The sequence below is a fragment of the Anser brachyrhynchus genome (genome assembly GCF_964034855.1).
Source record: "Anser brachyrhynchus genome assembly, chromosome: 15".
Lineage (NCBI taxonomy): Eukaryota > Metazoa > Chordata > Aves > Anseriformes > Anatidae > Anser > Anser brachyrhynchus.
The window spans coordinates 8,064,966-8,089,789 of record NC_137733.1 but is presented as its reverse complement, the minus strand read 5'-3'; the positions used below and the strand labels follow the sequence as shown (position 1 = coordinate 8,089,789).

The window sequence follows — 24,824 nt, the reverse complement described above, 5'->3', positions numbered from 1 at the left end:
ATCATGTAGCCTTGAGATGCATTTCAATAAATGAACAGAATTTAATAGTTTAACAATTTGGGAATCTAAATATTAGCCAAATAGTCAGCAAATTTCAAATTCATAAGCTTACTTCAAGAAAGGATTATGGTATGAGATACATGGAAATCTTAAGTCAATCCAGAATGAGAACAAGACAGTAACTTTCCTTGGCTTTTAATTTCTTATTTAATTTAAAAGCCAAGGAAATTCGGGGCTTGTTCACTCGGTAGGAAAAAAAAAAGGGTACTTCAAAACTCTGATTTACCAAAAAAATAAAAGCCCAGAGATTTGCAGACATAATAAAATTTATTTCAATTCCATGCAGTACGGTAGCTACAAGTGTAGTCATATGAAACTGAAGGACAATAACTTCTTCTGTCCATACAATGTAGCTGTAAGTGAAATGAATGGGAGTTCCACAGTTACAAAGAAACAAACAAAACAAAAAAAAAGAAAAAAATCAACAAAAAAAATTGTTTCAGTTTTGAGTTCTGTGAATTCAGATACAGTCACTAGACTGTAAATTTTTGGGGGAGGAGATGGGCTCACCACAATTGTACAACTGAAAATATTTAGTTTAAGACACTCTGAAGAAGCTCTGGAGATACCTTTTAATACTTACTACTAATATTCTGGAAAATGAAAAAAAAATCAGTTAGCCTTCATCCTAATTGTTAGAATCAGGATAGCAATTGTAGACAGTCCACTTTCAAAGTGCAGCTAAATAAGGTTTTATTATGCAGCTCCTTCAAGTTGTACTGAGAGTAAGCTTTACGTTGAACCAGTTTTTGAAGAAAACCTTCACTGGTCCTTATAAGCTTACATTGCTTTTTGATATGCAAAAATTTACAGACTGTGCTTGATTCTGACCCTCCCATATTTCAGTATGTGCAAACTCTTAGGGATTTAAATAGTCTTTCTCCCTCTCAGTCCAGACCGGTCTTTAAAACAGCCAGGATTATCCAACCCTGTAAATTAAAGACAGGGTGAACTGAGTAACTTATATAAACTGGCACTTTTTCATTGGCCCAGTTCTCCCACAAAATGTAGCTCTTATAAATACTAACAGGCACTATTGCCACAGATTCTTATGTTTGTAATTTCATTGATTTACTGGTTGTTAGCATTTTCTGCAGTTAAGAATTTAACAATGCTGAATTTTTATATAGACACAATATGTAGTTTTAGCCTTCAAAATTGACTTACTGTGTCTAGTAATGATGTTAAGTCAACCTAAGTCTGCTGAAGATATTAACAAATGTAAAGCTAATGAAGGTGCCACATTTGCATGAATGTTTTTCATTTTAAGAATGCCTTCAACAAAGAGAAGGGGGCAAAACTAATTCTTTTAATACAAACTTGGCTGAGTGCCTAATTGCCTCGTTTAAAACTGTGTGTGTGGGGAGGCTGAGGAGTTTAGAAAAATCCAGGTAACCAAATATCGAGGTTACTGGAAAGTTAAAAAGCTAATGCAACTGCGTTACATCTGGATAAAAAACATTATTCAAAAGCAATTCAAATACCGAAAAAGATTTCAAATTGAATAGTTTATTAACATGGTAGTCATCTTTGTAACATGTGCACACACACTCGCACACTCTGAATGATCTGCCTGGAAAAAAAAGGTCTTCATATATATGTTGGGGGAAATTAAACATTAAAAATCCGTTAGATTTTCATAATTATAGGCAATTATGTCCACATCACTTACAAAGCTATTGCCGAATCTTTCCAAGGAAGCAGAATTTGGGAGAAAAAAAATTTTGGGGGGAAATTCAACAGTGGCATAGCAGAGCTCTCAATATGAGAAAGCTGACATAATGTGGACCTTTGCTGTGAAATTTGTCTTTGCAAAATATGGGGAGAAGTTTATCAATGGGCAGAAAATAAGAAGGCGGTGTGAAGTAGGCTTTTGCAGAGTCGATTTTCCTCACAGTATTGTGCGGGGGTCATTGAGAAAAATGCTTAGTCCTTCTCTGGAACCAGTTTCAGAACTTTTCCAATTGCAATGGTCTTACCTAAACCAAGGAGACAAACACTACAGTTACATATATTGTGAAAAAGCATAAATCTCTAAGAACATGAAAGCTTTCCCCACACATATAGGCTCTCCAGAATACTAGAAATAACACAGAATAAATTACTGTATTGTAGGATGAAAGCACAGCAAAAACTTAGAGAAACTGATTTTCACAGGCAAGAATACAGTATGAATTTTGGAAAGTGCACTCCATGTTCATTTAAGGAGTGCAAAGCAGACTCATTCTGCCAGACCTGTTTACTGCTTTTAAAGGTAACAAACTGTCTTATCTTTTCTGCATTTAAAGAAATATTACAGTATCTGTATCTCAGGTGGACATTCCAGGGTGCATTAGGAAAACAGTGCTGCTAATTTTTCAAGTTCAACCATTTGTTTTACAATGCACATTATTCCTCTAAAATAAAACACACTTCTTGTTACTAGCAAGAACTCTGCACAACAACAATTTACTTAGGTTTGCTTTCCATTGTTATGCAGATACAGTAATTTCAACTAGATGCCAGCATTTTAATACTTCATTGCCATGCATGATCTATTTGAAATAACTGTATTTTTGTAGCAGTTAGCTGTTGATCAAGCACTCTTACCCTCATCTCTTAAGGTAAAGCGACCCATCTGAGGGAAATCTTTGAATGTCTCAAGGCAGATAGTTCCTGCTGTCCTTAAACGGGCAATGCATACTTGATCTTGTTTCACAAAGCGTGGCCGTGTCTTACTTTTTTCTCCTGTTTTTTTGTCCACCAAGCAGATTAAGGCCTGTAAAAGAAGGGAAAAAAGATTGAAATGTTGTCTTAGAGAGCAACTTCTGAGACTTACTGCATAAGAGAATCCATCATTATCTACTGTACTTTTCAGAAGGCTTATGCTAACAGTTAGAGACATTTTTGGTTGTGTTATGGTACTGACCAAAGATTCCAGTCGAGGCTTGAGCTTTGTTATATTAGTCACTCCAGAGAACTCAGAGAACTCTGAACCCAACAAGTGCATTGTCTGTATTCACATCACAACACAACTTACTGATATTTTAAGGACACTTACTGTTATCTCAACTTCTTCAATACAGGTGTGGATGTGCAGCACAGCATTATAACCTGGACAGATAATGGATTTGTGCTCAATTATCACTATCTGTAAAACAATTAAAAATAAGTTCAATTTTCCTCATTTCATTATAAAAGAGCATAGAATAACTGAATATAGAACTATATTAAAATGCATAGTTCAACAACACACAAACACAACATCTTTGTTAAAGAGATGACCAAGTTATTTGTAATATGAAAGCATAAAACTGAAACATTGGCATATCAAGGTCTTGCTTTCAAGATTATAGGTGACCAAAACTTAATTGAGAAGTTCCATTCAAAACACATGATATTTTCTAAAGTCAGATTGATGATGTCGGAATAGAAATGTATGTTATTGTCAATTTAGAGATGTGATAGCAAATAAGAAACCTCAACTGAAACCTAGAACTACTGAAAATCAGATTTGGGGAAAGACAGGCAAAATATTTCAATGCAGTTTACCCACTTACACAGCAAACAAATGTTAATTTTTCTACCTGGGCATCAAACGTGCGTCCAGAATGACACAGGTTGTTGGAATCACATAGAATAAATCCTGGAAGGATCTCTTCCTCTTCAATTCCCTTCAGTCTGATCTTTAGATTTTCACCTGGGGCTACTGAATCAGTTTCTACATCATCAGAAAGGATCCCAAGAACTTCCACGTTGTGCTTAAAGCAAAAATGCAGTTTTCAATTATTGAATATTAGCTGGGTAAAAATAATCACTGATACGACAGGATTTTAAAGAAACCCATTATATTTGGTTCTGCAAGCTTCAGAAAATGTAAAATATTTGAATGACTAACATTTTAAACAGCATATTTATTCAAATAGATTTTAATTCATATAATTCAATATGTTCAATGGAAAGCAAATTTCAAAGACATCCACTATGTCTCAAAGTGAAGTTAGTTTAAAATTTACAAAGAGATGAGAGAGACAGACATATTGTTGACTAATTCTGTAACAGTTTGGTTAAAGGCATTTAGTTCCTCAATTTCTCCTAAATTATATGTCAAGCAGTTTTATTAAGAGCTATTGTCTGTTACAGTTTACTGCTTGTATCCTTTAAATTTTTTTCTTATTTCCCTTTGGCAAAAATTTAAAAAAAGGACAAAAAAGTTTTGAACATTATTAACCCACAGCAAAAAAAAAAAGTCTTTGTAGGCTTTCTGTAGAAATGCAAAGTAATACACAGTTCAAACAAACTATGATGTGCTGCTCAGCAATTCAGTTTACTGAGGATATATAACTTGAGTTCTGAATTCCAAGGAAGTCAATGAGACACAAACACATACTTGTGTACATTGCTCATACGAGATGAGTGCTTACTTCTGCTCAGTTAACAATAGGAAGTTTTCTGATTTAAAGTAATTAATATCTTTAAAATCAAGCTGTTTTCAGAGCAGAATTTTTCTAAATGTCTAATCCGTACCTTGTTTGGCATCATCACAAGCTGTTGTCCTTTGCAAATAGAACCTGATTCCAGCTTTCCAAGGACCACAGTGCCCATATCCTTCAATGAAAAGAAATTACATAAAAATTACAAACTTTTTTCTATAGAGTCTGTTTTATTATCATACTGAATTGTAAGTATGATTATTTAACCCTATGAAGTTATATACCACTGCAATATTTAATGTTTTGGAAGCTATTTTCATGAAAGATTACAGATTTTGAGTCTCATATATCATCAAATGAATTACGTCCCTTCCCCGCCACTATTCCACAGTTGGAAACATAGACATATCAAAGAAAAAGGATATGCTCTAAAAATATGATAAATAGTGCATTTACTGCTTTCTGAAAATAGTACATTTATATTTTAAATTGTACCTTATATTTATCCACAATTGGCAGCCTGATTGGTCCATCAGCTGAACGGTTGAAGTTTGGCAAATTATCCAGGTAGGGAATAAATGGTAGTCCACTAAAAGCAGAAGGCATTTGTTTCAGTTACATGAGCACCCGTCTATTTAAAAATGGCTCAGAATGGATAAATGCAGTCTCACAAAGGGAAAGATTTTCATTCTGTCATCATTAAGTACCAAGACCTCTAAGACATCTATATCTATCGTAACAGTCCATCATTAGCGTCCACATTACCCTAGCTAACATGTTAACACCTAGGAAGTAGATATAGTTTTAAAGTTACAGTCCCAGGCATATTTTACATACATTCATTATCCCCTTGAGAATCTTGCTGGATTCACTTAATTTGTTTTGGATACGCAAAACCATTAGCTAGTTCCAAATAAGATTTTTTTGTTAATACATTTTAGCTGCCATGGACAATATTGGAAAACATGAAACCCAGTGGGAGACATGACTTGTCACTAACGATAATCCACTTTCAATCAAACTGTTCGTATCAAACAATTACTCATCCTAGCAACAGGTCCAATGCAGCATCACTGGAAAATTCACGTGATGGTATAGCATTCAATTTCACAAAGCCAAAAATTAATAAATACTGCTAATATTTTCGAGAGTCTGCTAACTTTAATCTTCTGCAGTTAGCAAATGCTTTTATTTGGTTGATTACATGGCTCTGTGTTCTTGTTGCTGTGATCCCGTTTCCTTAAGCACTTTAGCCATGAATTCTTGAACGCAGCTGCAATATGCCATTCTATACTTCTTCCTAGCTTCACTGTAGCATTTTGCTTTTATTGAAACATAACTAATATACAAGTCATTGAATTTAAGATACTTACATATACCAAGGGCAGAATTCTGACTGTTCTTTAAGGTTTGCTCCAGTCAGTCCTGAGCAGGGCATGAAATGAATATCTTTTTTGGGATTGAAGCCAACTTTCTTCAAAAACGGCACCAGTTTCTCTTTACATTCCTCATATCTATTAAAACGACAAGCACATTAAGATAAACTGAAATTATTCCAACATGGCATAATATTATGCTTAAAAACAACAAAATCAGACTTGTTTAGTTTTCATGAGTTAAGTTATTCTGTAAGTAGCAAAACTAATAAAGTTTGGTGGCGTATCTTCTCCCCAGTCTTCCAGCACAACTTGGTATTGCTTACTTCCCCCATTCCTCTGCTCCATAAAGCACCACCAGTTCTCTCCCACATACCCCAATTACTGGGCTGGGTAAGCACCAACACATGCTGTATCTGCTTTTAAGCAAGAGATACAGGCCAAGGTAGCAAGACAGACCAAGCAGACAGCTACTGAGGTCATTCTGTGGGCTTTCACCCTAGCAATAGTTTTATCTCTTCCAATCTTCTATATCGTTTTGTAAAAACTTACTGCTATTTATATCTATTACAGTTCTTGCCCTCAGTTTCTGCTGAATTTAATAATGTTAAAAATTGGGGAAGGTTGGGGCAGGACCAAGACAGCACAATTGGCCATGCCTTATCCTCTTAGCACACCAGGCTGATGCTGTAAGTTTGCATAATCCCTCATAGCTTTCCTCAAGAACTTTTATGATTCTTGACAGCACAGCAAGTTCTCTGACAACTCTTCTTATACTATAGAAGGAAAAAACTGTATCCCATCACTACACAAGTATCTCTAGGAAAGGACTAAATTACGCTTTTTAGCATCCAGCTTGAAGGGACAAGAAGATGTGACAGAAGCCTTAAAAAGACTTAAGTTTTGACACTTAGGAAAATTAAAGCTCCTTTGTAACGTTTCAGCATTAAAGCAGAAAAGAAGAACTCAATCATTATTATTACAGTTATTTAAGGATTACATATAGTCTTTCTAGTTATTTTTTACCTGACCCGTAACACTGCAATGTTCCCTTCCTCCCTCCTTCTCAGACTGCAGTTGTGAAACACTTAATATATTATTTGCTTATTCAGTTCAGCTTATCATAAAAGAAAAATTCCACCTTGTATGCATCTACCCTGTGTTATTTGAACAGGATAATGCTGTTCTCACCAAACCTAAGATAGGAGCTTTGCAGAAACGCGGCCAAGCAATCAAGAATCTGGCAAACTGAACTACTGAAAGCAGAGTCACTTCCTTTCAGATTCAGTATAAAGCTTCAAAGTTTCCAGCAAAAGTGGGGTACAAAATTACTTTGGTTAGGAATTACTTCATTTCAGTATCTTTTGATGATTTTTTAAAAAATAGTAAACTCACCTTTCATTACTCCAGTTTACAGTTGGATCATCCATTTTATTAATAAGAACTATTAAATGTTTTACACCTGCTGTTTTTGCTAACATGGCATGTTCTCTTGTTTGTCCACCTTTCTCAAATCCAGTTTCAAACTCTCCTTTTCTTGCAGAAATAACCTAATTAAAAATACACATTTTAATAAAAGTTCTACAATTTTCTCAGCAGAAAAACAGACAATGGGTAATATCACCTTAATCAAAAATAACTTTTGGTAATCAAAATTTTTAAAAGCTTTTAAAATACACCGGTATAACCTCAGTATTATCCATTAGTTTCTGCTGGGACATACATAAAAACCACATGAAAACTGTGGACAATTTTATGAAGCTGTCAAGTTATTTCAAAAAAGACTCAACTTATGATTTTTACTTCTTAGCCGCTGTGACCAATGAAATGTGTAAACCAACAAAAATCAAAAGCTTAATTCCACAATAAATCAAAAAAAAATCTAATTTGTCCTTACCAGCACTGCAAGATCAGCTTGAGAAGCCCCACCAATCATATTTGGAACAAAGCTCTTATGCCCAGGAGCATCTAGAATAGTGAAGTGTTTCTTCTCAGTTTCAAAATAGGCACGACCCACTTCTACTGTTTTACCTTTGTCTCGTTCTTCTTGGTTTGTGTCTAAGGCCCATGAAAGGTACCTACAAAAAACGACCCAAATATTGTTTTATATTCATTTTTACTAAAATTAAGTATGAAAATCTGGTTATCGTAACATCTTTTTTCCGCTCAACACTTTTAACCATATTAGCACTGCCAAACTAAACCTTTGCCAACACCAATAGTCACTTTTATTGAATATTACTTGTATATCTAGTAAGCCATATTGCCCAGTGCTAGCTGTCCTTCACATAGACCTGTGCAATTCTGAACAACAGTTTTCAATTCCTAACTTCTCCAGGTATGATCTAACCTCAAATACTAGAGTACTGAGCTTTGCCTCAGTTTGAAAGACAGTTCTGTATCAAATGAAAAACGTTTCCTTTTTCTCAACATAATTAACTCAAAAGTTAGCTCTGATTTGCATATTCTTATTGCCTCAAACATGAACAGAAGTTGGTGATGAAATAGACAGTATTCATCCTATATTCATACCCATCCTATATCCTTTATTCATCCTATCTTTGATCATATCAATGCTTGTTCCTTCCTAATTATATTTTATCCCACTGACAACCAAGTTAGACTTAAGGTTAGACAGATGAAATGAAATTAAAAGGTTCCAAAAGGGAAATCAGCTTTCCAGAAACTGAGGGCAAAAGAAGCAGGGTGCTATATGGGCTGTATACAAACACGCACACACACACAAATAAACAAACAGAAGAAAAACACAAATGAGGTCCCAAAATCCATACATGAAAGTAGCATCTTCTTACCCAGAGAAAACTTAACAACTCTGGACCTTATATCTTAGTTTCTACATGAATAAATGCTACTGCCAGAACTGTTCACTTGCTTTCATCTCGCATCTGCCATACTGACTGATTTGATCTCTGTCTTTAGATATCTCTCTGCTGTTTACAGGTAAAAGACAGATAGAATAATCCCAAAGGCTGCCTGAGAAAAGCATCTGCCTTGTACTCCTATCAGACAACTAGGCACATTCTAAAAAAAAAAAAAAAGTAGCAAAACCTGTTGCAATGTGAATTGTCAATCGTGCTGTTTCATATAGAGCTGGTTAAAGAAGTACTGGAGGAAAACAAGTGATTCCTCCCCCCACAAACCAAATCCATTCCAGCAGTAATAAAGTTCCACAGGGACAGAGATTAAAAAACTGTTTCTTGTTTTCGTCACAGTGCAAAGAAAAAAGCATGCTATTATCTTCAGTAAATTTCATACCATGTTTCTCTGTTTTTTTCTTTAGCTTCTCTTTCATATTTTTCAAGTGTTCTTTTATCAACCATTCCTGTCAAATACCTAAGAAGAAAAATAGTAATTTTACATAAACACAAACGTAGTTAAATAGTTACACAATTCCTACAGATTATTTTGAAAAACTGCAACAATCTGATGTGAACAGCAGTGGAATTTCTCCTCTATAAAAACCTGCACAATTATCAGTGAAAAGTATGACACTACTACTTTAGCAGATAATTTTTTTTTAAGCCTCTTTGTAAAATGTTCTTCAGTGGCAAGTTTTGAAATAGAACTACATCTGTTATGTACATGTCAGAGAAATCCAATCTTTCAAAATTAGAGTAAAAATTGAGATAAAATTTTAAAAATAAATATAAATGAAACATTTCTAAAATGTAAAGGAAAATATTTCTGGTTTCACTCCTTACATAGAAGTAACCTGATATTTTAAGAGAGAGATCTTTCAGTTACCAAAAGAGGTAGGTGAGGAGCATACAGTTTTATAACATTACAACTTTCAGATTTTTCACTCAGATATTTTTACCTGATCTTCTAGTAACAGTAATCTGCCTAGTTTACAAGGAAAATTAACAACAGTAAATAAAGGTTTACTGACAATTTTGGTTACCCTCTTCCCCCCCTCCTTACAACAAAGGGATCTTCTGCAAAAATGAAAAACAGAAAAATTCCTACAGAGAACTTTAGGAACCTAACACATTGGTAGAATGTTAATATGTTAATAAGAATGTTAAGAACTGACATCTCCTTGTACACAGAGAACAGACATCAGATAACAAAATGCTAATTTCCTCTAGTATGAGCAACAAGGTTAAATGTAGCATGACAGTTCCGACATTCCAGTTTGGTCAAAAACAAAACAGGATGAAAATGCCAAGACAAAGACCTCCCACTTTTGCTGAGAATATTATTTTAAATCATAGGAATAGTTTGCATCAGCAGGATAGCATTTATTTCTTCACGTACTACATTCCATTTCTTGGTTTTGACAAACTGTAAGATTGAACTGCATTGATTTACTTCTCTCATAAGAGTATTGCAAACTCTAGGTACTGTTTCTAGGTACTCTAGGTACTGTTTCTAAAACAGACTTAAAAAGTTAACTTTTTATTTTCATATTTTAAAATCAAATTAAGCTTGACGATGTTAACACTAGGGAATAAGCATTTTCTTTCTTTCTAAATTCTCACAAAAAGGACAAAGTTTAACAAACGATATAAAGCAATTTCAACTGCATTTCAAAAGTGCAAAGAAAAACAGAGTTAAGTTCTAAGAAAGCAATTTTATTTTTTTTTTAATTTAATAATGCATGCTTTTGCAGTTGTTTCCATTAAGTGAAACTTTTAAGATTAAATCTGCTGGAATTTAAAAAAATCCAAAGAGAATAAGCAACTACACTAAACACACGATGATATTTTATCATAAAAATATTAATCTATGATGATTAAATACAGAAAGAAAATACTTATTTTATATATTTTAATCCACAAAACAGATCAGCAATCTCTTAAATTTTTTTTTTTTTTTTAGTTTCCTTACATTATTTGTCCTCCAATGGTTGACTTGCCAGCATCTAAAAAAACAAAGGAAATAGTTAAGTTACTCACAATTTAAAACAAAATCCTAAGAATAAGGAAAATAATTAAGATCAATGTCACCTTATTTGTTTCCAAATATGCCTTTCCTAATTTTAATCTACTTTTTTGAAGTATCTCTCAGCTTCCCTTGTTTCCACAAGAGTTCACTGTCAATTCAATTACTGAATTTTGAAAATCATGCTTTTAATACATATCATCTTGGCATCATCTGTAATCAAAGAACACCCAGCAAGCTGCGATCCAGCAAAAGCATGGGTTAAACATGTGCAAAAGCTCTTTCCCTGTTTCCTTTCTCCCTTGTTACCAACTTCTATAGGCTACTCTTCAATATTGGGATGTACCTCTGCCCACTGCCTCTTTATTTTGTGTGACTCAGTTCTGAACTTACCTGGCTAAGTTGCAATGCTTTTAAAGTAATAAGAGTCTATACACGTGAAAAATCTAGAACTCGTGATTCAATATCTCCTATGTACTTTTGACATCACTTAACGATTCTTCTGAAACTTGTTGAAACTATTCAGTTGGGATGCTCTGCTACAAATTCTTAGGTATTAGCCCTGTATAAAGTTGTTCTATTGTTTAAGGATCTATAATTTTTAATCTTCTGAACATTATTTTTTGATTTAATAATTATTAACAATAAGAGCTTTCTGAAATTATTTAAAGCAGAAAAGAAGCATTGTTTTCTGATTCTGGCCTTTGGAACACTAACACAGACACATAACTCTGGCATTTAAAAGAGCACTTACTTGAGAAATCATGAACACAGATGCTGTTGTGTCCAAGAGAACCCAAGCAGTTCCTTGTCACTCTATCCCTGAAAGATCTGCTTTGAATTATTTATTTTTTCCAAAATAGCTTCATTAAGATGAATGCTCCTACTACCCTCGAGACAGGATGAATATATGCATTGCTAGAAAAAGCAGGATTCATTTCTAATCCTTTCACCTAATACACAATGCAAAGATTCAGTTACCTCCCATTCACTTACAACTTACCTACGTGCCCAATGAATACTACATTTACGTGCTCTTTTTTAGGAGCACCTGGTGGTGCTACAACAGATTTCGGTTTTGGTATTTCCTCCTCTTCTTCCATCATTTCCTGAGCACTTTCTTCAGAAGGCCCTGAATCCACTGATGGACCACCTTGTTCTGCTTCACTTGTTTCTTCTTTGTGGTCCCATGACTCCTCTGGGGACATTTCTGTCTCTCCATTTTCCACTAAAAATTAACCAATTAGATATATTCAAATAGATCAGGAAACTAAAAGCAGTGACTACTGAGAAAAGCTTCCACCCCTCAAGATGCAATGAATAGATTTCAATTATTCAGTCTGTTAATGTATTTTTACATTTAAAAAAAAGGCAACTGCTGTTTGTTTCTGAAATGGTTATTTCTGGTAGCTTTCAAACTTCTTTGCACGCTGACATCAGAAAACTGCTTCACAGAAATGAAGAGACTTCTGTTCTAATAAAGCAAAAACTTCATGGGGAAAACACATCTGAAGATCAACACAGTCTATCATGTTGGTCTGAATCTTCTCAGAATGATACAATTTCCACGTTCTCATTATTCATACTACTATTTTATGTTAGTTGCCATTTCACATGTTAGTGAGACTATTTTGCAATATAAAATAACTTTTGAATAAAAGAGCTGATGCTTTTTTCACTGTTCAAAGTAATCTAACTGCATCTGTCAATGCATACTAGTGGTCAATTATCTCTTTGCTAATCCAAGTATAAAGACACAATGAAAAACAGTAAGGACCAAAATACAATGGCTCAATAAGGTATTCTTCAATTTTGTTTACAATGATTCAGCAAAAGCACAATACTAGTTATTTTGTAGCCCTATTATAGTGAAATTGAACAACTCTCATCTTACCAACAGATTCTGCAATTTCCATGTTAGCAGCAGCATTTGAACCTAGGGAAAAAAAAAAGGAATCACAAACTACATCTATTTACCAAGACAGCATCAAGAACACAGAGTAATAGAGTAAATTAATAAAAGGATAGTTCAGGTGACTGGGCACTTTCCTATGCTATTTAATATAGAGATTCAGTTTTTTAAATTTTGCTTCATGCAAGCTTTATGGCCTTCAATAAACCAGTTGGTCCTTGTGTGCCTTGCTTGACTAGGTATAACACTGTAAATAACCACACTGCCTTACAACAGCAGTATGGTGACAAAGAATGAATATTAGAAAAGGATCGCACACGTTTTTAAAAAGGAAATGCTTTGCAATAATTTTGTTAAAGTTTATTTAATGGAGCTACACTGCGTGTTGTCAGAACATTAGAACAATTACCTTCACAAGAGGCTGTCTGCTCCTCCGGAGAAGTCTCTACGGGTGCACCTGCAAAGAAAGAAGTTTAATTTTTAAAATATACTGTTGTAACCAATTTCTACACTTAGACAGCAAAGACCATTCTTCCAACTTCATTGCCAAGCGTATTTAACAACCAAACCCCAGCAGTACTAAATATAGTTTCCAAGCACAAGTACTTCTAAACAACACTGCTTAAAAGATTTGAAAGTAAAACATCAATTCTGAACAGTTCCATCCCCTGCTCCACCCTGCCCCCCCCCCCAAAAAAAAAGGATACACTTAAATCAAGTTCTAAAGGAAGCAATTTTTCTGTACATAGTATTGTACCACCCCATGCTTTTGGGGCACACTTGCTATTTTAAGTGTTAGATACTAACTGATGTTTAGAAACACGGAAAACCAGTTTCACTGAAACAATGTGTTTGCTGTGTCACAGTTGTATGGCAAGGTTCTGCCAGCTTCACCTTCTAGGTGTGCCTACAATGCTATTGTGACTCAAATTTCACATTCTTCACAGCTTGTTTCAATGTTTTTAAGTTAAGATCTTCTCTAGTTATTAGGGTCAAGAGATAATTCATTCATACACCTAGCGAGTTTGCCAGTCCTCTTAAACATCATAATATAGCCATGGTACTCAGAGAGCAATCTCACCAGTTGTGTATATCAAAGCCACACATAGGTTATTTGGATAGATCAACCTTCTTAAGCACTCAACCATGCCACTAAACTATATGCTGAGGTATAACTAATTATTAAACCTACTAAAAGTGGTATGTTCCAATTAACAATTACACCATGTCAAGTTTTGGGATGTTGTTCCACATAATCAAGAGGCATTCTATAATTATCCCTAAAATCTTAACCTACTTATTTTTACCATGGTATAAATTACACTTCGAAGTCCTTTGAAGTAAGTTCATCTTTTTTTTTTTTCACCTAACATATTCATACCCTCTATGTAACTGTACTGCCAGCTCTCCTTCAGCCCCACTATAAAAACACAGACCTTAAAGCATTACTTGCTCTATATGCATAATGGGACCTACAGATAAAAAAAATCTCTCAAAGGAACAAAAACATGCAGAGAAGGACCCGATTCTAAGCCTCTTTGCTTTAGCATTGTTTGTGTATTTGCTGCAGACTTCTATAAACTGGAGCAGTGCTGGAAAACCTGGAAGAGGTCCAGATGACAAAGCTTGCAGGCAGGGTGAATGTGGGTCAGAGCATAACACCCAGTGACCAGCAGCAGCAGGAAGGGCACAGCAACACAGACAAAACTGTTCAGAGCAAGGTTCCCTACACTCCTGTGTCATATCATACATGATCCTTATGCCAGGGTCCCAATATCATAGGAACAAAGCTTTAAAAGAATGATTTCATAGAGTAAGGAAAAGCATACAGGTAGAATACCTTGAGAGTCCTTGCAAGAAATATTACTCTCATTTGAGAGCTGGAAGAGACCCAAATCATCCCACTTGAGCGTGGTAAGCAGGTGGCACAGAATCTAGGCATGAACCAAAGGCCTGTTTTGCAATGCTTCAGAAGACTGTTGGCTATTTCACACGTACTGTGGTTGGCCTGCAGAGCTTTCATTACAGCGCCACTTCAGCAAGCTCAGGATTTCACTCCTGAAGTCTTCCATAGTGAAAAACTTCTTGCATGACAGTACTTATGCACTTGCCTCAAAACAGAAGGTCTACAAGTAGATGAAGAGTTGCTTTAACTCTTTTAAAATACAGCAATCAACCAACAACATTCATAAAAATTTTACTTCTGACTTTCTGGTATATAACTCAACAGGCATACAGACCAGAGAGGGAAAGAAAAGTTCTTTCACAAATAACAGATGAAATAAATTGTTAACCTAAAAAGTATAGAAACAGAGTTCATTCTCTCAAAGAGCAGCACTCCTGAAAGCATGCCCATCTGTTAAATTTTATACGAATCTAGGCACACTAGAAAAAAATCAATAATATAGTTTGTGTATGATGCCAAACAGTACTAATGCCACAAAGAATCAAGGGGCAAAAGACATTCTGCTATTTCCAGTCACTGATTAAATTCTGGTCACTTTGATACACAAAGTGGCAGACTCCTTTTGCAAGAGGACTTCTATATATGAAATACACTGATATATGCACTGTTCCTTCAAAGCAGGAAAGGAATACAAACCACTCTCTTAAAGAGTGCATTGTAGAGAAACCAAGTAAAAGAGAAATACTCTTAATTTCAAAAAGAACAGGCATTAAGTGATAGAAAGAAATTCCTTTCAGGAATCGCTTACTTCTGTTCAACAACTTCGGGTTAAGGCAGGTTATTCTGGGCACTGATGCATTGCAAACAAATAGACATGAGAAAAGTCTGGGCTTTGAAGAGTCAGATTTATCATTTGCTCTGCGTGCAAATGAGCAAATCCCCTGCAGCATGCCTGAAGACAATCACCCCAAAAGGATGCAGTTCTACTGCTGCTTAAACTGCTGGGTTGCCATGTTGTGCTTTTTTTCTGTCTCTTCTGTTGTCAGCCCTAGTGCATGTACAACTACAGACGTTCCACAGACAGAGCTGGTCTGACCAAAAAGTGAACTAGCACTAAACTCTTCCAACCAAAAAACAAATCAGCTCTCCAAAGCAATGTATAAGCTGGTAGATAAGTGCTCCTGGTGCCATGACAGATGACAGAACAGCACTCCCAATAATTCAAGGAAAAACACTTCACCTTAAGCTCTGAAGCAGCCTAGGGAACGCGTGGATCACAAAAAGACGATTTTTAATCTAGTTCAGATAGGCTTACTACCTAGGACTCAGTACTGCATTATGACATGAGAAGAGGTCCAAACTCCACGCTGTCCCTGCAGCAAAACGTCTGGACAAACCCAGTGACCCGAAGTAACCTTGTTCATTTTCCCCACGAGGTAAAACTCATTGTAACAAAATACCTTTAAAGGCAAGGCAAACGGAGAAAGGTTCTAAATCGTTCTTGTAATTTATCCTATTCTCTCCAATATACTCAAGTAGACACGCAAAGTTTTAAATTTGGTGTTTTCTGGAAGTCAGCAAAGTAAGCTCAACATATCAAGTTGAACTTGACAATTCTAGATCCTCATCTGCAAGCATCCTTCAGACAAGATTCTTGTCACATGAGTGGGATTCAAAATGCAGCTTGCATGAAATACGGTTTTAAAGTCAGAACATGCCTTAAATGATATCAAATTGTAGTTAAGAAATGTTTCAAATTCTTGGCTTTACATATGGCTAACAACAATTAGATTTTATATAGCATCCTTCATACTCCATCTCTCCTCAAACTGTAAGTCGGGAACTGCTGTTGCATTTCTTACTCCCTGCATTACAGAAGGTAAGCAGTTTATCTTTAGTTCTCTTGAACATCAGAGCCCTAGGACATTTTTGTTTTAAATCAATGCTGAAGGTAAAAGTGGATATATATGTTACATTAATCTACTGCTAGACCATTAAACAAGGACTTGATGTAATTCATAATCTTGTCTGAATAAAAGTAAAACTTTTAAAAACACAGTTCACTGAAGGAGTATGCATGTCCCAATGAGTCCAGAAGTGCACTGTTTTTAAAGCAGGATGACCGGTCTCTTAAAACACCGTTGATGTTCCCCCCAAATAGTGCAAGAACATACTTTGCCCATTTAATTCATCCTGTATTCTACTATAGCTGATGCATTTGTTGTGTATCGCATCTAGTTTTGTACTTGCATGTGTTTTGGTTTTACAATAACCAAGACTGCACAAGTAGAACCAATTAAAAGTGAAGGTATGTTTTTCACTCTGAAAATACTGTTTTAAAACAGTATATAAGCCAGGAATGTAACAACATCAGTAGTTTAGGACAGTAGTCTAGCAGTTTCAATAGAAAACTGCTTTAGAATTAAATTTACATCAGAATGAAACAAGGTTTTCAAGTATGGGACAGGGATAGCTGGTAGGCTGAGAACCAATATCAGAAGCGTTGTTCCAGTGACAGGGTAAGGCCTGCTGAGACCCCACCACTTCATCGCAAAGCACTGCATGCTGGAGCAAACACACAGGGTCACAGCTGGCCAGCTGTGGAAAAAACAAACAAACAAACAGAAAAAGAAGTAGCTGACTTCAAACGGCATGCAATCAGAAGTTCTGCCTCCCGCTAGCCAGAGTGCACAGCGTTACTTGCTGATCTGGAAGGATGTGTGGCACAACAGGGACGTGGTTTAGTGATGGGACTTGATAGGTCAGGCTGATGGTTGGCATCGATCTTGAAGGTCTTTTCCAACCTAGATGAGTCTGCAGCTCAGGTACAGTCTTAAAGCCAAACTCAAGTGCCAAGCAGATAGCTATCTCCACATAAGCACATCCTATTCAGTGGGAACTCCCCAGAAGCAGCTACCTGAAGCCACAGTGCAAATGCCTTCACAGAGTCAGTTATCATGGCTTGAAGAGAGGCTGTAATTTGTCTCTCTGCCTAACAGAACTCGGCTCCCAGGCTGCTCTGCTGCAGGAGAGATAAGAACCTCGGCAGTGCCAGTACCTGACAAGTGAGGTTGAAAATGGGGCTAGTTAAATGGTTTGTACAACAGAGCATAAAGGGAAAGGAAAAACAACATCAAAAAAAAAAGGGGACAAATTCAGTTTGAAAGAAGTCTCATCTGCAAAACTTAGATGGTCTGGACAGCGTGTTGTTGCTGCTCCAACACAGGCAAGAAGTTCCTTCAGAGGAATTCCTAGAAGGCTAGGGAGTGAAGAAATGCATTACACCCACCTTAGGATTTCCACCACCTTTTCTTACTTGTGGTTTGAATACCTGAGTTCAGTGCATATTTACTAAATAGTCATATTGTCTCAAAAATTTTAATGAATTACATAACACGTGTTTGCCCCTAACCTTCTCCCTTTTTTCTCTAAAAAGAAAGTATAAAGAAAGTAAAATCACACCAGAGTAGAAAATTAAAGGTCCAAGTCAAACCCACAGAGCGGAAGAATCAATAAAAGATTCTCAGTGGACAAAAAACAAAAGAACATTCTAAGCACAAATAAATGCTAGAGCTACACAAAATATTTCATGCTCAATACTTTAAAATACACAGAAAACGTTTTCAGGAGTTCAGTGAGCACTAAAGGCAGTTGTTTTGAAAGCTAACTTATATCCAAAGTTATTTTCTCCTCTTCTCTGCCCTGTTTCATAGCCTAAGACCCAGCTTCTCCAGGGGACAAGAAGTATGTCTGGTTTTTACAAAGAACCAACATAAGAGCAGTTTCAAGAGTTTTAACATGACTCCATAATATTCATTAAAAATATTAGCACTTGCTTTGTATTCATATGATTTTACTACATTCTAACTTAGCAAAAGACCCACCTTTTTCCTTCCTCAGTGAGGACACACCTTACGTTTATCTTATCTAAAGACAACATGCTTCTTCATAACTGAGTCTAAGAAAGCTTATGGGGATTTTCAGGGAATACAATGAGAAAAACCTTTTCCTTACAGCCAAGCATCTGTGCTTAATTGACAGTTTGATTTTTCAGGCAGATAGTCAAGAAATCAAGCTCTGTATTAAACCAGTTAAGGATTCCACTCTTTCATGAATATATCTCAAAAGCCTGTAGAAACAGAATAAAAAAATAAAAAACAAACATATCCCATGGATTTTTAGCAAGTTAAACCCAGGGTCTTAACATTTACACAGAGTTGCACATCATATGTAACTTGCCCTAGGCTGTTCTAGAGAATGCATTTTCAGTATTCCATCACCTGTCCTGAACAAACTCTCATACTGAAATTTGATCAGCTTCACTTTCATATAAACCTCTTCAAAGCAGCCAAATTTCACTGATCAAATGTTGACTGGTTTATTCCTTCATAATAAGACAAAACCATCTTTCTATTTTGACTTCAATCATCTGCATCTCTTGCTTGTGTGTGTGTCTCATCACAACACTGGAAAAAAAGCCCCAAATTCAGTAAGTGAAATTGTAAAACCGAACTGCTACTAGAATCCAAGAATTATCCCAAATTATTTGTGTTCATTTTGACAGAGCAGCCAAGTCACACCGTCAGCAGCCTGCACAGACTCCAGGACAGTTCATCTAGAACACAGCCTGCTCCTAGTGGTCTGCCTTTTATTGGAGTCAGGCAAAGGCCACAAGCCTGATGAATTATTCTAACAGGAACAACACAGCGCTGGCTACCTGCCTGGGGGCAGTTCAGACGTGGACAAACGCCATCAGTGCAACGAGCTGGCACCTTGACCGCACTGCATATATACACTGTGTCTGGTAATCGAGCGAGCCCGTGCCAAGACACAGCCTTTCTCCATGCTGACCAGGGTACACGAGGCAACGCAGCTCATCCGTCTGGAGAGGCTGATACACAGACCACTGATCTACACAGTCGAGTGGTGATGCAAATCAAGACTTGCTTTTGATAACAACAAGAATTTACACCATACATTGGCATTTACAATACAGCATTAATTTGCTTTCATGTAAGCAGTTCAAGTTTACAATTATGATCTATGAACAGTAGCATTATCAGCTCTGTATTTGTGAGTAAATCATCAGCATGTGGCTACTCAAATGCTGGTATGAGTAAACTACATAAACTTGCATTCCTTTATATGCTAGCTTCTCGTACAAAGACCTACTGGTTTTTGGCAAAGACTTTCTTAGAAGGTTCATATGCAAAGTGAAGTCTGGTGAAGAACAGTCTTAAAACAGAGAATGAGGCAAAGCAAGAGATGACCAGTCTGGGGGAAATGTGATGACACAGATAACTCACCATCCTCCTCTGGAAATTACAGGCTTCAGAACTGAAACAGAAGATACTAAAGGTCCTTTCCTTGTTACTGGTTGTGGAAAAAAAAAAACCTGTGAAAGTTCCAGCTAGCTACAAGGTCAAGAAAAATGAAGGCTAGGGAAAACCAAAAAGATAGATGCTATATCCACTTATTGAAAGCAATTGAAGAGTGAGGATGTCCAGCTGCTTGAACATAACTATTTCCAAAGTGCCTGCTGCAGGCCAGTGAGGATATTTATGGAGTGAAACAATCCAAAGGGCATCGAATCTTAAACAAGATGTCTGCTTTGCTCAAGAGTGTAGGTTCAAATTGTCCAAACTAGTCATTGCTGAATGCACTCAGAAGTTTGCTTCAAGTGGCCAACATACATACTAAAAGAACCAATGGCACTAATGCCACCAAAAGGCTAAACATTATCTTTTCTTACTCCAGCTGCCATGTGTCACGTACGTTTTGTTCACATTACTGTTCTATTACTGACACTTCTTTCTTACCACAAGCACTGCATACTTAAAAACACTGAACAATTCAGGTTGAAAGGGACCCCAGGAAGTCATCTAGTTCACTCTCCTAGTTCAAACAAAATCAACAGAGAATAGTTAAAAATGATTTATAAAAAGGAGAAAACCTAACATAAAATAAAGCTCATACAAGGGAGCTGTGATCAATTCTACCAAAAATCCTGTGAGCGTTCAAGAACTATGACAAAAATGTAACCACAAGAATGCAAGTTGATGCTGTGTTTTCAGAGATTTTTCACTTGGATAAGCTTTTGTTTGGATCTCAGGTATGAGAAAACAGAAGCCTTATTAATCCTAGTAAGGAAAAAAAATATTGTAACTATTCCCTGGTGTCTTGATGTAGAAACAAAACAAACAAAAATGCAATTGTATCTTATATAGACTTACAAAATTATTAAAGCATAATAAGAGTAAGTCATAGGTGCTACAGAACAGTGAAGCTGCAAGGTGCAGTTGTGATCAGGAACGTTTAGAGGCACTAAGACAATCTACTGTCATTTTATTGACTATCACACCTTGGCTTAATTTAGTTGAGTTTGCTAGTCCAGCAACTGCTATCTAAAATAAGCTTTCCTAGAAGCACAACTTGTCCATGATGTACTTGACATGACTCACTGGAACGTACTCTGGTACAGGGATGTCTGTTGCAGACAGAAAATCCAGAACCCTCTATTGCACATTTCTGATGGAACCCAAAGATTCTAAGCAAATGAGTTAAGACTTTGACACAATTTGATAAACGCAGGTCCTCACAAGTACAACATCTGGAGCAGATTTTTTTGAGCTGTTCCTTAGGTTCAGAAATTTAAACAACGTGCTCTTCTTGCATGTAATCAAACGGTAATTTAATTCCAAACTAGTTCTGAAACATCTGCAAGCAAAAATTACATTAGGGGTAAACATTGGTCAGGTATTCTCCCTAACACATGATTTGCAATCAAACAAAAAGCACACACAGGACATAACTTTTAAAGTAAACTACTTGAAACACAAATCTCAGGAGTCTCACAGTTTTAGAAAGTTTGCATCTTGTTCTCTGAGTGGTTTTTGTGAACATTATTTCAGTGCTCTAAACACAATTGACAGGATTTTTAGAGAAACTACTAGAAGTATCAAGTTATTGCACCTAAGAAGAAACACTATTACATACTACCACCAGACAACTGAGATCAGAATTTTTCTACATCCATTGCTGCCACTGCACGTCTATCTTGACCTCCAGCATCCTTTGAATTACTGAGGAATTATGGCCCAAACAAAATTTCAGCAAGAGAGAAAGTTTTAAGGAGAAAAGTGTTACTAAAACTTAAGTTTAGGCCACTTAATTCCTTTAGCTGACAACTAGCTTTTCAGAGTCCTCATAAGAATCAAGATTTATTTAGGCTTTTCCTAATACGAACCAGTATTTCTACAGACCTCAAAACAGATGGTAAGTAGAAGTATTTTTTCCCTCACAATGTAATAGAGGATGCGTGCCATGGAACACCTAATTGCCTACGGGAGTAAAAGCAAACTGGGTTGCTGAAAAGTCACCTATTCAGCACCATTGTCTGGTCACGTGCTGTTCTGACTTATTTCCAGAGCAAGCTCCACCCAGCTCTCCTAGCCAGGAAAGTAGTTGTCACCTTATATGAATATCTGCCAGGACAAGACTGTCAATTATTCTTTAAGCAAGTACCTCAGACCTGAAAAAGTACATAACAAAGACAGAATTCCAGTGAAGAAAAAATGGATGGGGGGACACCTGCAGATTTGTGTCTGCTTAACCCTACGGACACCCAAATCAATTATAGAAACTTCAACTTCTAAACCTTAAAGAAGATACAGAGGCAAGCCAAATTCAAATCAGGTAGATCACAGCACTATAAAGGAAACATGCTCAGCAACTAAGATGGAAAGAAAAGCTATCCTGATCACTCCAGATGACCAACAAGCTTTCAGTAGAGTCATCTTCAACCTCTGGAAAGGCAGAAGCTTATCATGAACCTGGCAAGTAGCAAAAGAGTGAAGAAAGGGAAAGCCTGAAGAAATAAATACAAGTAGGTGAGGGAAAGTAATTTAAATCCTAAATTAGGAAGCCTTAGAAGAAATCTTACAGAAGTAGCCAGGAAGGAAAATCACTTATTCTAACATTCAAAGCTCCAAGAAAGTTTTCTGTCACAATATTGATTACAAAGTGAAAAACAAACTTTGATGCATGTTGTAATAATGGCTGAAAAACACACCAGAATTAATTTTAGAAATTATTTAAAGGTGTATCATATGTTCAGTACAGCCTCAAGCTATCTGCTCTACCTTCACACCAGTGAACCTTAGCAGACACACTTATTCTAAACATGATCCAGTCGTTGGTCCATGGCTTCTTGGAAACATATTTTAATGCACTTATACATTGCCTACCTACATAGCACACAAGCTACATTTTCAGATTAAAAAACAGAGTGCTGAAGAGAACACAGAAACTAACATTTACTCTAACAAAAAAATGGGTTAATATTCTGTTATGCAAATTTTAAAGCATCATATATATGAAAATTACAGATTTCAGTTGTTAACATCAGATGACTAGATCCTAGGGAGTGCAAGACTAATTCATATGTTAAATCAGCATGCAATAAATAATAAGCCACAATTAACAGGAAATCATAACAAACACGATGTAACAAGTAGTAGCTTTAGTGAAATTAAGTTACTGGAATCGATATCTAACATATGAACTTGTTTTACGATGTACCAATGGGGATAGAGAAAAAAAATTATTTAAAAAATAGCAATGCATTAACCTACCATGCTTAACCAGGTCCCAAACTCCTTACATGTAATGTTACATTAAAACCCTGCCACAAAGCTAGCTATCATGTCTGACGTTTGGAAGTATGTGCAGTTTGGAGCTGGAAATTAGAAAGTAGCTCTCTTTTAATTTCCCATATGCAAAGTAAATGTAGTATTAACACCGTTTGCATACACAAGAATCCTTTGAAATTAAAAGCAGGGCAAATTTCAGGTCCTTCCATTGACTGAGGCCAGCTGGACAAACCTCCCTTCCCTACTGATCTTTTATCAGCATAATATTAGAAAACAAGTTAACTACTCGATGTAATCTTCAGGAAGGCATTTAAGACAGGTCTGAAGCAGGCAGAAGCTGCCATTTTCCCCACTAACGCCGCGTGTATCACCCCCAAAACCTCCGGTAACTTCCCGAGCTGCTTCGGAAGCAGCTCCGTGCGCCTCCCCCTGCTCAGAGACGACCCCCCCGGCGGGCAGGGAACAGCCGGATCCCGCGGCTCGGCCTCCCCGTGGGGTCCCCTCCCGCTGCGGGGCAGCGCCCCGAAACCCCCCCAGACTCCACCGATGGCCCTGCTGCGTGGCGCCCCTTCCCCACCCCCCCCCAGCGCTCCCAGGAACCCCCTCAGCTCCCCCCGACCCTCCTCAGCTCCCCCCATTCCCCCCCTTAGGCCCCCCCGACGCCCCTTAGCACTCCCCTTTACCCCCCCCAGCACCTCCAGGGGCTCCCCTAGCTCCCCCAGGACCCCCCCTCACTCCCCTAAATTCCCCCCCTTACCTCTCTCAGCTCCCTCCCAACCCCCCCTCAGCACCTCCCCTTATCCCCCTCAGCGCCTCCCTCAGTTCCCCCCATGACCCCCCTCAGCCCCCCCCCTCCACTCCCCCTCAGCACCCCTCCTTACCTCTCTCAGCACACCCAGGACCCCCCCCAGCACTCCCTCACCCCCCCCCCCAGGACCCCCATCGGCCTTCTCCTCCTCCCCTCCGCCCAGCCCGGCCCCGCCCGGCCCCCCCGCCCCCCTCACCCCCTTCCCCCGTCCCTTCCTCCCCTCTCCCCCCCCCGGCCCCCCCCCGACGCGCCGCCCGGCCCCGCTCACCGTGGGGCGGCGGCGGCAGGCCGGGCGGGGGCGAGGGCGGCGGCAGGCCGGGCGCCGGCCCCCCCCTGAGGAAGGCCGGCACGAACTCGGCGGCGTGGACGTTGGGCACGAAGGGCTTGGCGTTGACGTTCAGCTGCCGGCTGAAGGCCGCCCCCAGCAGCTCCTGCTGGGCCTCGGCCTCCCCGCCCGCCGGGGCGGCCCCCGGGCCGGCTCCGCTGCCCGGCTCGATGTCCGCCTGCTCCCAGCAGTCGGGAGCCGAGTCGCTGCTGCTGCCGCTGCCGTTCGCCTCCATTTTGTGGCTGCCCCACAAGGCTCCGCGGCCCCCAAGCGTCTCCCAGCGGCCGGGGGGGGAAGGGGGAAGCCGGCGGCGGCACCGACTCAGCACTCGCTCCGCCGATTCCGCGTGTACTCCGCCGCCCCGACGCGCAGCGCGGTGTGGCCTGCCGGAGCTCCCGTACCCCTCCCCGCGGCCTCGCCTGCCGCCATTTTGGTAGTTTTTAGCTCGCCCGGGACTCGCCCACCGCAC

General features: G+C 38.1%; 1 protein-coding gene across 4 annotated transcripts; it reads right to left on the bottom strand.

Annotated features, from left to right (window-relative positions):
• Positions 1–308: 308 nt before the first annotated feature.
• GSPT1 (G1 to S phase transition 1) lies at positions 309–24,767 on the bottom strand. 4 transcript variants are annotated; one of them, XM_080557317.1, is made up of 15 exons: positions 24,299–24,767; positions 13,075–13,122; positions 12,648–12,689; positions 11,757–11,981; positions 10,700–10,733; positions 9,125–9,202; positions 7,746–7,926; positions 7,244–7,398; positions 5,846–5,986; positions 4,968–5,061; positions 4,567–4,647; positions 3,627–3,800; positions 3,101–3,190; positions 2,650–2,818; positions 309–2,039 (listed from the first exon to the last, which is right to left on the bottom strand). In XM_080557317.1, the coding sequence occupies exons 1-15, from the start codon at positions 24,588–24,590 to the stop codon at positions 1,987–1,989; spliced, it is 1,857 nt and encodes a 618-aa protein (XP_080413443.1). In that variant the 5' UTR covers positions 24,591–24,767; the 3' UTR covers positions 309–1,986. The 4 variants fall into 4 exon arrangements, with proteins under 4 accessions (XP_080413443.1, XP_080413446.1, XP_080413445.1 ...); XM_080557320.1 differs by lacking the exon at positions 24,299–24,767 and adding an exon at positions 24,104–24,179; XM_080557319.1 differs by lacking the exon at positions 24,299–24,767 and adding an exon at positions 23,205–23,560.
• Between the last annotated feature and the right edge of the window lie 57 nt (positions 24,768–24,824).

Coding starts and splice junctions, on each gene's coding strand:
- GSPT1 (XM_080557317.1), bottom strand. CDS start 24,590: ATGGAGGCGAACGGCAGCGGCAGCAGCAGCGACTCGGCTCCCGACTGC. Junction 7,927..9,124: donor GAAAAAAACAGAGAAACATG/GTATGAAATTTA, acceptor CGTTTTTTGTAG/GTACCTTTCATGGGCCTTAG. Junction 5,987..7,243: donor GTAAACTGGAGTAATGAAAG/GTGAGTTTACTA, acceptor TCGTTTTAATAG/ATATGAGGAATGTAAAGAGA.